At 40.3% G+C, this 12,591-nt stretch overlaps 1 protein-coding gene across 1 annotated transcript in view; it reads left to right on the top strand.

The window, feature by feature from the left end:
* The first annotated feature begins 869 nt into the window (after positions 1–869).
* The window catches only part of Ddx1 (DEAD-box helicase 1), a 28,240-nt gene continuing 16,518 nt past the window's right edge, over positions 870–12,591 (top strand). The window contains exons 1-11 of the mRNA XM_075984026.1: positions 870–1,275; positions 3,889–3,940; positions 4,218–4,281; positions 4,995–5,024; positions 5,959–6,055; positions 7,628–7,675; positions 9,225–9,308; positions 9,797–9,880; positions 10,383–10,459; positions 11,213–11,285; positions 12,504–12,580. Coding sequence (XP_075840141.1) covers positions 1,260–1,275; positions 3,889–3,940; positions 4,218–4,281; positions 4,995–5,024; positions 5,959–6,055; positions 7,628–7,675; positions 9,225–9,308; positions 9,797–9,880; positions 10,383–10,459; positions 11,213–11,285; positions 12,504–12,580 — 702 coding nt within the window. The 5' untranslated portion in view covers positions 870–1,259. The remainder of the gene's footprint in view (positions 1,276–3,888; positions 3,941–4,217; positions 4,282–4,994; positions 5,025–5,958; positions 6,056–7,627; positions 7,676–9,224; positions 9,309–9,796; positions 9,881–10,382; positions 10,460–11,212; positions 11,286–12,503; positions 12,581–12,591) is intronic.

Below are 12,591 nucleotides of genomic sequence, written 5' to 3'. Positions count from 1 at the left end.
TCTTACTCCTGCCCCCTACCCTAAACCTCTCCATCCCAGGGGCTTTGTCCCCCCCCCCAGCTTCAGATTCCTATAACATCTGCCATTTCAGCCATGCACTCTCTTGGTTCTTCTCCCTCTCTTGGTTCTCTTGGTTCCCTTGGTCCCCTCGGCTCTCTCTTGTTCCCCTCTTCTGCCCCTCTCCTCTTCTTCTCTTGATCTTCATGCCCCTCTCCTCTCATGGCCCAGTTGAATCTGCTGGCCATTCATGTTCAGTCCACTATTCTCTCTCTGCTCTGAACTTTATCTATCAAGCTATCTACCATGATATAGCCATTCATGTTAGCATTCATCTCTGTTTTAAAGATGAATAAAATGGAACTCAGAAATGTTGTATAATTTTTTAAGATTACAAAGCTAGCCAGTGGTAAGGCTAGAATTCAGACCCAGGATGTCCAGCTCTCAAGTCTGTGCTTCTAGTCCTACATTGACTAAAGGTTTCATGTATCTCCCTGATTTCTTGGGAAGAAAGCACGGAATGGTCTCCAGAGATAGATCCCACGATACAATTTAGCAGTAGTTCTGTGGCATTACATAAACTATTAACTTTTCCAGAATCATGGATGAATATTTAAAGATTCTAACACACGTAGTATGGGGAGGAGCCATCATTCCTTTACTGATCCATCACTCTGAAAAGAAAGGGGACTTAAAATAGCTTGGAAGTCAAGCCTAAAATTATCAATACTGCATTAAACATGATTGAAGTAAGTAAACGAAACTACACCTCTAGTTTTTCAATAAAAATATTTAATAGGTCCTATGGGTGACAACATTTGCTAGTCCTGGTTAAATGGACAATGAATTCAGTGTTTTCCCAAGTCATTCCCAAACCGTTTGGCCTTGTCATCCTTGTGAAATTGAGGTCAGAGGGCACAGTTTTGCTGTCAGGGTATGCTAGCTCCTTGTTTGAGGATCGTGGCTTCTTTATCGAGGAAGGATGATCTCAATAGCACACGACTTCCTCTAGGTACAATCGTAACTCTAAACGTGGCTGATAATAACCAGACATGGTTATTGGGGAAACCAAAGTCCATCAGCCCTGCATGAGCTGACCGGCGGGTCTTTTCTTTCTCGGAACCTTTGTCTTGGGTCTGCGTCCTCGCCCAGAGAGGGAAAACCATAGGGCGCGGACCGGAAGCGCGGGCCGTCGCAGGTCGGCGTGTCTGCAGGGAGGGAGAGAAGGAACGACCGAGCGAGCTGCGGAGGAGTGAGCGAAGATGGCGGCCTTCTCCGGTGCGTAGTGGGAAGCTGAGGGGTTGCGAGCGGCTCGTCTCGGTCCACGGGGAGTTGGTGGGGACTACTGTTGCGGCGGTGGGGTGGCGGGGGACCGGAGGGATGCCGTCCTCCGGGCACCCGCGCTGTCGGGCAGGGGCGGCCGGTGCAGGCCGGGCTTTTTCCCGCGGGCGCTGCCCGGGAATCTTCGCCAAGCCGCTTTTTCTTGCCCCATTCTGCCTTGGGCCTTTCCGCCACCTGCCAAATCCCGACCGTGGTGTCTGCGCTCGCGGAGCCCGGCCTCCTGCCTCTTTGACGTGGCAGTGACCGAGAACATTTTTCTGCCCCGCGACACATCTGGTCCTGGCCAGGCCAAGAAGCAAGTAGCGTGGGGAAGGGATATTTTGAGGGAAAAGGATGATTGCCCTGTTGGGGGGTCCCCTGTCCACACACAAGCCTTTCCACGAGTAAAACTATCAAGAATAAGTCTAATCGTCATTTGGTAAACAGCACACTGAGGGTTAACGTTCAGTGTCAAAGCTAAAGCAATTTTTCCCCCCTCATGAACATACTAACTAAAACTTTTTAGAATTAGTTACTTGCTTTGTGATAGCAAACAGGATTTGGGATGGGGTATTGAACTCTCCAGTTGATGTTTCTCACTTTCTCAATCAACCTTTCTTTATGCACCCACAGTTTTGCAAAGTTCCAACCAGCCTTGAATATACTAAATATGATCTATATATGTGTGTGTATGTACATGTGTGTATGTGTGTGTGTGTGTGTGTATGCTTATGTATAGCAATGAGTTTGGCATGCTATCTTTTCATGTTGTTAACCTATTTAAATGGCATTTTACTATCATTTGCTTTTTCCATTTTCTTCTGTAAGAATATCAAGAATTCCAAATCTCAGGCTACAGGGGAAACATTTCATTTCTGTTAAAGTCACGTCTTCCAAGAGGAATCCTCTCACTTTAGACCTGAAATCTGCCAGGAAGTTGTGGGTCGTTGTTTTATAGGCACACATCTTTGGGAGAAATGCTCAAATTTCAGACAAAAGTAAAATGAAAGAATTTGAACACGTACCCGTTTCCCTTAAAAGGTTAACTGTTGCACTTTTTTAAAGATAAGGTTTCTGTAGAAAATATGCCCAGCACATGACTAGGATCTGGGGGAAAATGTCTAAAATTTGCTAAAAGCAATCCATGGTTGCTGCTTGTATCAGTCCTGCAAGCAGCTCGAGCTTGCAGTTTTCCATGTGTAACATATTTAAGGCTATCACTTTCTTTTTAATTTATATTTTTGTGGTAGGGGTTGAACATGGATGTTCCCCAGTGGAGATCAGGTCAACTTTCTGGAGTTGATCCTCTACCATGTGGGAGCAGGGACTTGAACTTGGGTCTTCAGATTTGGTGGCAAGTGCCTTAAGCCCCTGAGCCTGGCCCATTGCTCCCCCATTTTTCCCAGTAGTTTGCATTCTAGGGGTCAGAATAGGAATAAACTCTAGGCATAGTTTATTAGACCAGTCTAGTTGGTCATCTTTTGGGCTTCATTAGTTTATCTTTGGAAGGGAAGGTTAAGTAATCTACCTACTATAATTGATTTCACTTGAGGAAGGATAAAATGACAGAACACTCAGGAACTGCCCACTTTGTCCATTTATGGCTGGCCTTAATGCAGAAGTATTTAAACAGACAATTGACAAAGCAGGTCTTCACCTGACAGCGCCCGTTGTTCAGGCTTTCTGTCCTCCCCGCCATCAGTTAATCAGAATTTGTTTTTTTATGTTAAAAATACAAACACTTCTCAAACTTAGAAAAAGGAATTCCTCCTTGAAGCAGTGTCTTGACTGTGAAAACACCTCACACTCCTTGTGCTGGGCGGTGTATTGGGGGCTGAGAGGCTGTATACACTTAAGAAGGACCCCAGTGTCAAGCTTGAGTAGAGTGAGATTCTGAGCAGGTGACCAAAAGTTACTCCTGTCTTTGGGAGTTTTTGATTTACTTAAACTTTTGAAGTTTTTTTTTAATTGAAATATAGTATTTGTATGTAGTTAAAAGGTACAGTGTGAAGTTTTCGTCTATGAATATGCTTCATAATATAATAGTTAACTCAGTAAATAGTGTGAGCATTACCTTAAACTTGTCAAATCTATAGTAAGGACATTAAGAAGCCTCTTCTAGTCTGAGGCACACAGTACCTGATGAACAGAATTTTGACTATGGCTGCCATGGAAGGTGGGCTGTTTGTTTTTCTTAGCTCACCCGGTGAAACTAGAGGTGCAGGGCTAGGAGCCTACCAGATTTTTCACCACGAGCTACGAGCTACCACGGGCTAATGGCACCATGTCAGCAGTATTACAGGAACATTTTCCTATACCCCCACAAAAGCAGGTACGACAAGACCCATTTTCTGCAGAGAAAACAGGTAGTTCTTTCCCAAGGTCCTGTTCTAGTAAATGAGACCTTGGATTGAACTCAAATCTGTCTCCAAAACTCAACACTCAGCAATACCATACAAAGGACCAATATAAGAGCCAAACTTCAAAGCCTTTCCCCAGTTCTATGAATCAGCTTTAAGAAAAGATGGCTTATTAATAGGTTTGATTATTAAAATGACTTTTTGTTTTCAGAGATGGGTGTTATGCCTGAGATTGCACAAGCTGTGGAAGAAATGGATTGGCTGTAAGTATATAAAACTTAAATGTGTTTGTATCAGAAATCTCCTAATGTGAACAGTAATTTTTGTCAAATATATTTTTATCTAGCTGAGTAAGTGAAATTTAGTTCATGGTGATTTTTTACATCATAAATGTCTCCTTTGAACTTTTAATTCTAGCTGGAAAAAAAATGGTTGGATTGCCACGTACAGTTCCTTTTAGGTTGATTTAGCATGACTTAATTAGCCTGGATAATTCTCTATTCTTAACTAACTACAGTTCTTCAAATGTGATTCTTTTAGTCTACCGACTGATATCCAGGCAGAATCTATCCCATTGATCCTAGGAGGAGGAGATGTACTTATGGTAGGTTTACATCTAATAAGGTAGTTGGTGGTACGGGGCACACATGTTCTGGAGCTGTGTGACCCTGTTTAAGATATCTCAGAAGCTTGAGTCTGGAATTGTTTTACCATATTATTTTTATTCACTAACCGGCATTTTTAACATGTATACTGTGGTCAGCGTATTCTATAAAAGTGGTAGGGATAGGCTTGGAGTGACTTTTCAGTTTTTATTGAAGGTAATGGTGGGTGGGAGCATAAAATACATAGCTGGAATGGTGGTATCACTTGCGATAACAATAGGAAATATACATTTAATCAGATTGGATTCTTTTTCAAGTTAAATAATTTGTGCATTTGCTGGCAGTGGGGAGTATGGAAAGCTGCCAGGTAGGTGTAGGTTAGAATTATGGTTTTGTGAATATCAGTTGTATAGCAGATTGTAGTATAGATCTGTGCGGTTAGATACTCTTAGTATACTCTAATAATTAGGTTAAAATGACATGGGCCTCCGTTGGGTGGTAGTAATGGGAAAGGAAAGAAAAGGGCAGATTCTTAATGAATTGGGAGAGGTGACTTGATTGACAGGAATCAAAATTGACTGAGACAGAGTAATCTTGACACACTAGAAATAAAGTTGGCTAGTCAAGTATTACAAGGTTTCTACATGCTATTATGCTAAGTTTAATCTCTTTTAATTCACAATTTAAACTACAATTTCCCCCACTTATTCAGGCAGCAGAAACAGGAAGTGGAAAGACTGGTGTAAGTAATACATTTACATTTAATTAAAACCTGAATTTAAAAGTATGTTTGAACAGTATATATTTGTGTATTTGAACAGCTTATATTTTGAAATTTTTAATTCAAACATCACCTTCTAATATATAAGAAATGATAGTTTGTCATTGACTTAATTATGGTTACTATCACTGTGATGAAATACCATGACCAAAAACAGCTTGGGGAGGAAAGGGTTTATTTGGCTTACATATCCTAAATCCCAGTCCGTTGAGGGAAGCCAGTGCAGGAACTCAAACCTGGCAGAATCCTGGAGGCAGGAGCTGAAGCAGAGGTCACAGAGTATTGCTTACTGACTTGCTCCCCGTGGCTTGCTCAGACTGGGTTTTTTTTTTTTTTTAGCACCCATAATGGACTGGACCCTCCCATCTCATAATTAAGAAAATGCCCCATGGGTCTGTGGAGGCAGTGTCTGAGCTGAGATCCCCCCCTCAATGACTGTAGCTCATTTCAGCTGATGTAAAACTAGCCATTCGGAGTACTGTTTCTCTTGTTGACAAGTTAAGAAGCTTTGTAAAGGGTATGGATTTAAGGATGTCATTTAAAGCGGTCTTACAGAAAGAGACACAAATTTTGTATGTTTACAGGCAATTTAGAATTTCAGTGCTCTTAAAAAGATTGCACCCAGAAAGTGTGTCTGTTATCCTAGACTAGAGAAGCCGTCTGAGTAGACATCTTCCCGCTTTGCTCTGTGTTCATTCTGAAGTTCCTCAGTGTATGTTCCAGGGCATCAGCTGACTTCTGTCTGTCAATTCTTGATTATCTGATTGGCATTTAGGTTTGGGTAAATGAAGTAGCAGTTCTCTGGATATTTTCTAATGTGCATGCATAGCCTTGGCCATTATATTGACTACTATCCTCAGTAGCCGACTGCTAACAGAAACTGTTTCTCTGACAGGCCTTTAGTATTCCAGTTATCCAGATAGTGTATGAGACCCTGAAAGACCAACAGGAAGGAAAGAAAGGGAAAACTACTATTAAAACCGGTGCTTCGGGTAACTATTATATTGATACTTTCGTTTTTGAAAATTAGTCATTCTCTTGTTTGCTGGTTTGGTTTGGGGTATGCATTTTATTGCTGTGTACACAGTACGGCATTGCAGTGTTGTGTCCTGGAAACAAGGATAAAAAGTGACATTTATGACCTAATTAGCAAATCATCCATTCTAAAATGCAAATGGTGTGTCTTTTGAGAATACACTGGCATTTGGAATTTACCTTTAGTTGTTTTTGTGTTTTTCTTAACCATATATAGCTGTGTATGTCTACAAGTAAGGATGAATATTGTGCAAAGTGGTATTTGTCTTCCTTACACGAAGGCTGATCCTCTTACTGGGTGTTGATCCTATTATGAATAATCTCACCTTCATTTCCTTATCTTTAAGTAACAATCTTTTTCCTTCCAGGGTTCCTAAATTTTATTCTTCATCTCTGCTTCTGTTATGTTTTAACAAATGTATTATATATTTTGAAGTAACTTGTTTTATGATACAAAACAGAATTATGAAAAATAGCAAGTTTGAATGAACTTGGCATATCAACTTTTTAGTTTTGATATATAAAGGATGAATGAATGAATAAATGAATTGTGAGAGATAAAAATGAATGTAATTACACATTCATTGTAATGTTGGCCTATTTTAAAATAGTTTCAGAACTTTTAACAGCCATATGCCATCATTTATGAGAGATGATGCAAGACAGGAATGTTTCTGAGGTGGCCAGACAGAAGTAGGGTGGGTCTAAAACTCATCTCTGATGAGGAAACACAAACCTACATTTGTAAACATGAAGGATAAGGGAGACGATGACAGCCGATGACTAAAGAAATGTGGAAAGAAAATGGTTGCTCTGGGGAACAAGGCCCAGAAAGGCCTACAGATAATGTGTAGGATCTCTTACCTTTAGGACTTGCTAGTGGTTAGGATGAGCTGATAAGGGAGAGCCCTAAGGAAGATAGGTCTCCAGCATTCATAGTATATAAACTTCATAGACAGCTCTTGCTCAGAAAGACAGATAGACAGACCTGATCCAGAAAAGATTTCTACCATGAACAGGGAAATGGGCTAAAATGCATGTAAAGTCTCCTTAATTACTGTAATTTTTTATTATTCATGGGCCAACAAGATTTTAGAAAAGGAAAAATACCAATCGTATAAAAACAGGAAGAAAAATAAAAGTATGACTTGAAATTTCATATTGAATTAAACTAAAGGACTGGCTGATAAGATCGTTTATTTCCTCTATGTTCAAGGTTGAGTTGCTTAGATACTTAAGTTTCACTTTATCAGTGACAGAGATCAGTGTCCTGTACCCAGAGTGCACTGAAACAAGGGGAGACTGGGTTGCAGTCCCGAGTGGGCCAGTGGTTTTCATCGATACCTTTTGATTTTCAGGGCTAGTTTGTCTTTAATAAAAACAGCTGCATATATATGTGAACATTACAAATGATGTACAAAACCATGTTGAATCAAAGGCATTGGTGTGTAAAGTACAAACTATCTTCTGTTTTCATAGAGCTATGTAGCATATGGTTTGACTCACTTTTCTTACATTAATTTGTCTAGTGCTCAACAAATGGCAGATGAACCCATATGACAGAGGATCTGCTTTTGGTAAGTGGATAAATTCTGCCTACTCATTGATAATTCAGAAACTTTAAAAAAAATGAAAATACCAAAAAATTATGAAAAAGTATTGTGCATGATTTAATTTCCAGAGATTAGAATATAGTCACTAAATGTAAATAGTATAGTGCTGAACTAGAAAGAGACAGTAGAATATGATGGAAATAAATCCTAGTGGAAATGACAGTGTAATGTATACAAAAATGTAGTATTGTAGTGTTGTGTTTCCATGGGGAAGGGAGACATGGACGACATTGATGATCCATCTGAAACAGCCAAAAACTGGCTTCTATGTATCTTAACTAGAAATAGATGTCACATGTACTTGAGATTTAAATTATATATATGTGTTCGTGCATACACACAAAAAATGTGTGTGGACGTATATGTGCATGTACAATTTAGCATATATCATTTAGTAGAAGAGAAGCTTTTCTAATCCAAGTAGAAGACTTAGAAATTATAAAAGAATGTTTGTGTTTATTGTTTTATTATTTTAATTGACACATTAATTGTGTAAACTATTAGGATTTATTGGGATTCCATTTGTACAGACATGTGTGTTTTTTTTTTAAGATATATATATATTTATTATGTATACAACTTTCTGCTTCCATGTATACCCAAACGCCAGAGGAGGGCGCCAGATCTCATTACAGATGGTTTGGAGCCACCATGTCGTTCCTGGGAATTGAACTCAGGACCTCTGGAAGAGCAGACGGCACTCTTAACCACTGAGCCATCTCTCCAGCCCCAGACGTTGTGTTTTAATTACAAGCATCCATCTACCTTTCTCCTCTTGATTTCCTTCTTGAACTCTTGATTTTCCTTTCTCTCTATCTCCCAAGTGCTGGGATTGCAGGCAGCTCACTAGAGATCCTTTTACATAGATTTCTAATATTATCACATGAATAAGAACTTAAAATTTTTGAAAAATTAGGTAATTGAAAAATGAAAAAAGTGGTATTTTACAAGTTTGTTCTTTACCAGGTACTGAACATGACTTGGAAAAACATGAATGTGGCAAAAGATACAGTTTTTTTTCCCAGTATAGACAAAAACTAAATCTTTATTAATCTGCATCTGTCTGACTCTGGTGTGTAATGTAAAACCTCATTTCTTAGAGTCCCCAGTACTACCCAGTAACACACTCTGGTCATTTGTATGCTTCTTACTAAATAGTCAGAGCAGCAAATTGTGACGAATAGTCCCATGTTATTCCTTAGCAGTCTTGTTCTCCCACCACTGAAGAAGGACGAACACGCATATTGGCCTTGAGGCTGTTATTCAGGCAGAATACTCTAGGAGTTATACTCATCTTCCTGGACTCAGGTGAATTCTTGTCCTAACAGTGACAGTATAGAAGCCCAGGAGATGCAGGGATAAAGGGGAAGACTGCTGTCATCTAGGAATCTAAAGTCTGGAACACTCTGAGAAGTAAAGCTCTTATTGATGAGACTGAGTAATTATTTTATTTCCTGAAGAATGGTTTGTGTGGCCTGTACTTATGTACATCTCTGTGTTTCCCCACATCTAGCTATTGGCTCAGATGGCCTGTGTTGTCAGAGCAGAGAAGTGAAGGAGTGGCACGGGTGCAGAGCGACCAGAGGACTGCTGAAAGGTATTGCACCAGCCTTGATAACTGCTTAAGGTTGAACTGTCAGTATGTGAATTCTAAAAGGTATTGCACCAGCCTTATAACTGCTTAAGGTTGAACTGTCAGTATGTGAATTCTAAAAGGTATTGCACCAGCCTTATAACTGCTTAAGGTTGAACTGTCAGTATCTGAATTCTAAAAGGTATTGCACCAGCCTTGATAACTGCTTAAGGTTGAACTGTCAGTATGTGAATTCTAAAAGGTATTGCACCAGCCTTATAACTGCTTAAGGTTGAACTGTCAGTATGTGAATTCTAAAAGGTATTGCACCAGCCTTCATAACTGCTTAAGGTTGAACTGTCAGTATGTGAATTCTCCATAGGCACTTTAATGCAGAGATCTGACCATCTTCATGGTACATTCTGTCACATACAAATGTAACTCAGAAGCGGTTGGTAAATGGGTCATATGTATGCAGTTTGTGTTAATCTCATGGAATTTTACCATTACAGGGAAACACTACTATGAGGTATCCTGTCATGACCAAGGCCTGTGCAGAGTTGGGTGGTCTACCATGCAGGCCTCCTTAGACCTGGGTAAGTGTTTCTGTAATAACTGAGCTGTCTTATATTTATACATTTTTAACATCTTAATTTTTTTGGAGATAGATGAATGAGCTTCATTGCATTAGAACTTAATTTTATGAACACAAAAAATATTTATCTGTACTTCACTCGGTTCCAGAAAAGACTTGAAATAAGTTACTGCTTGCTTCCTGTTTGCACCCCATTCCTTGTTCTGACAATATGGAATAAGAGAGACTAAAAATGAATGAAGATCAGGCTAGAATGAGCATACTGCAGAGACACTTCAGATTATTGTGAGTTCGTTTAGTGACCACGGCCAGTAGTGAGGTGGTGTCACTTGTGTCTGCTGCATATTCTGCATTGGCTGAAAATGTCCCAGATGATGCAGGGCTCCGAAACCCAGGGAGACTTGTCTGGACTCTCAGACTGCAAGGACAAAATCACTTCTTTCACAGGGCTTTTAATTCTCCTGGTGAGCTCAGACCTCTAGTAAACTACTTTTAAAATCTAGGTACTGACAAGTTTGGATTTGGCTTCGGTGGAACAGGAAAGAAATCTCATAATAAACAGTTTGATAATTACGGAGAGGTAAGCTTTGATGCTGTCTATTGAAACAGCATTTGTAAGTCTTACATTCTTGATCACTTAAGACATGATTGAGATAGTTCAGGTTTGGACTTGAGAAAGAAATTTATATATTTAAGACTAAATAAGTAGATAGGGCTTAAATTTTTATTGGGAGCCAGGTGGGTGGTAGTGCATGCCCCTTTAACCTGATCACTCAGGAAGCAGAGACAGATGGATCTCTGTGAGTTCAAGGCCAGCCTGATCTACAGAGCGAGTTTCAGAACAGCCACTGCTGTTACACAGAGAAACCCTGTCTTGAAAAAAACCAATATATCTATAGGGGAGCGGGCAGTCAGTACAGGAAATGTCCGCTTACATCTCAATTTTTAGTTTTGATTATGAAGACTTTAAATATAGTTTTCTGTGTGTAAGTCCATGGCAGTAATCTTTAATATCATGTTGATTCTGAGAAGTATGTCAGATATATCTACTATTAGATATGATGTGTGCTCTGACAAGTTTTTAGTGGTTTATTTTTTTAAGACAAAATCTTACTCTGTAACCTAGGAGCCTGGTGATCCCTCTGCCTCAGCCTTTCCAATACTGGCATTACAGGAGTGAGTCTCCATCCCCGCCTGTGGTAGTCGTTTAGATACCCTCATTTCATTTAAAGTCTTTAGAGACACCACCATTGTTTTTGCTGCTGCTGCCTGTGCTTTGTTAACCTCGTTTCAGAGCTTTCTGTTCATGACGTTTCACTTTCTGGGTTTTCAGGAATTCACTATGCATGATACCATTGGGTGCTACTTAGATATTGATAAAGGGCATGTGAAGTTCTCTAAGAATGGTAAGAATATTTATGATTCTTGTTTCTTACTTGTCTTACTCTGTTTTTAAATCCTCTACCCTATTCACCTACCTTTCATTTCAGTGGGTATTTGTTCTGTTGAGTGTTTGCTGTGTGCCATGTGCACGGGAAAGTGATGAAACCGCAGCAGAAGGTGGAACAAATGAAGGGTAGCTCTGTGGTGCTTTCACACTGATGAGGAGAGGCAGACAGCCATTATTTACAAATAAAACATTAGGTGGTAGTGAGTGGGGAGGAGAGGAAGAGCAAGGCAAAGGAGTCAGTTGCTGTGTGGGGATATGTGCTTTTCTAGAGGGCGCTCAGAGAAGGCTCTGCTGATGAGAAGACATTTAAAAGGAAGTCATGGAGGGGGGAGGGTTTGTGCAGAGAACTGAAGAGCATTTCAGGAAGAGGGAAGGGCAAAGGAAGGTTCTAGGTATAAGTGTCCACACTGCCTTAGCAACAGTGAGGAGGTGCAGGTGTGAGGGGCTGAAGTGCTAGCTCAGTGAGATAGAGTAAGTGAGAAACCCCGGGGTTCTCAGCAGCATGGGCCAGCCGTGTCGAAAACAGATGAGGAGGTGGGAACTGGACATAAATAATAGTAAAGATCCAAGGCCTGCTTTCCTGTGGCTAAAAGCTGGCTAACGGAGGAGAATCTAGCAGAGAAGAAGAGAAGGAGAGAATGGGGCGCATGGGCTCCTGCTACTCAAGGGAGAAGTTGGTTTGTGCCCAGTACTGCTGAAGGTATTGTCAAGAGAGACAGGAGTGAGTTTGCCTCAGGATTTGGTACTTGGTAGCTAATTTGGTAGGGAAAGGTGGTAGGTGATCATGAGTCAGACATGTAGACAGTGAGATGAGCAGAAGGAAGGATGTCCTAAAAATGGAAATCAGGGATTTTACTTCATAAGTGAGAAGAAAAATACAAGTGAAATGGAAGGAACTGTGGATCCAAGGGAGGATTTTGTGTCTAATGTGGAGTATGTGAGCTATGATGTCTCTAGAGGCAGAGGTCTTGGAAATAGGGAGTAATTAGACATGTAGACACGAAGAGGGGACAGTTATTGAAGTCAAACGCTGAGCAGGTTGGCTCTGGGCAGCCCACCTTTATCCATAGGTTCCAGAGAGCATGAGAAAGAGAGGCAGGTTGGTAGATTTTAGTGTGTATGTGGAAATTCTTTTTCATTTTAATTTCTCTGGTTTTGTTTGCTTGTTTTAAAGGAAAAGACCTTGGTCTAGCATTTGAAATACCAGCACATATAAAAAATCAAGCTCTCTTCCCCGCCTGTGTTTTGAAGGTATTTAGAAG

The sequence above is a fragment of the Microtus pennsylvanicus genome, chromosome 8 (assembly GCF_037038515.1).
Source record: "Microtus pennsylvanicus isolate mMicPen1 chromosome 8, mMicPen1.hap1, whole genome shotgun sequence".
NCBI classification, from domain to species: domain Eukaryota; kingdom Metazoa; phylum Chordata; class Mammalia; order Rodentia; family Cricetidae; genus Microtus; species Microtus pennsylvanicus.
This window is presented reverse-complemented; position numbering and strand designations above follow the sequence as displayed.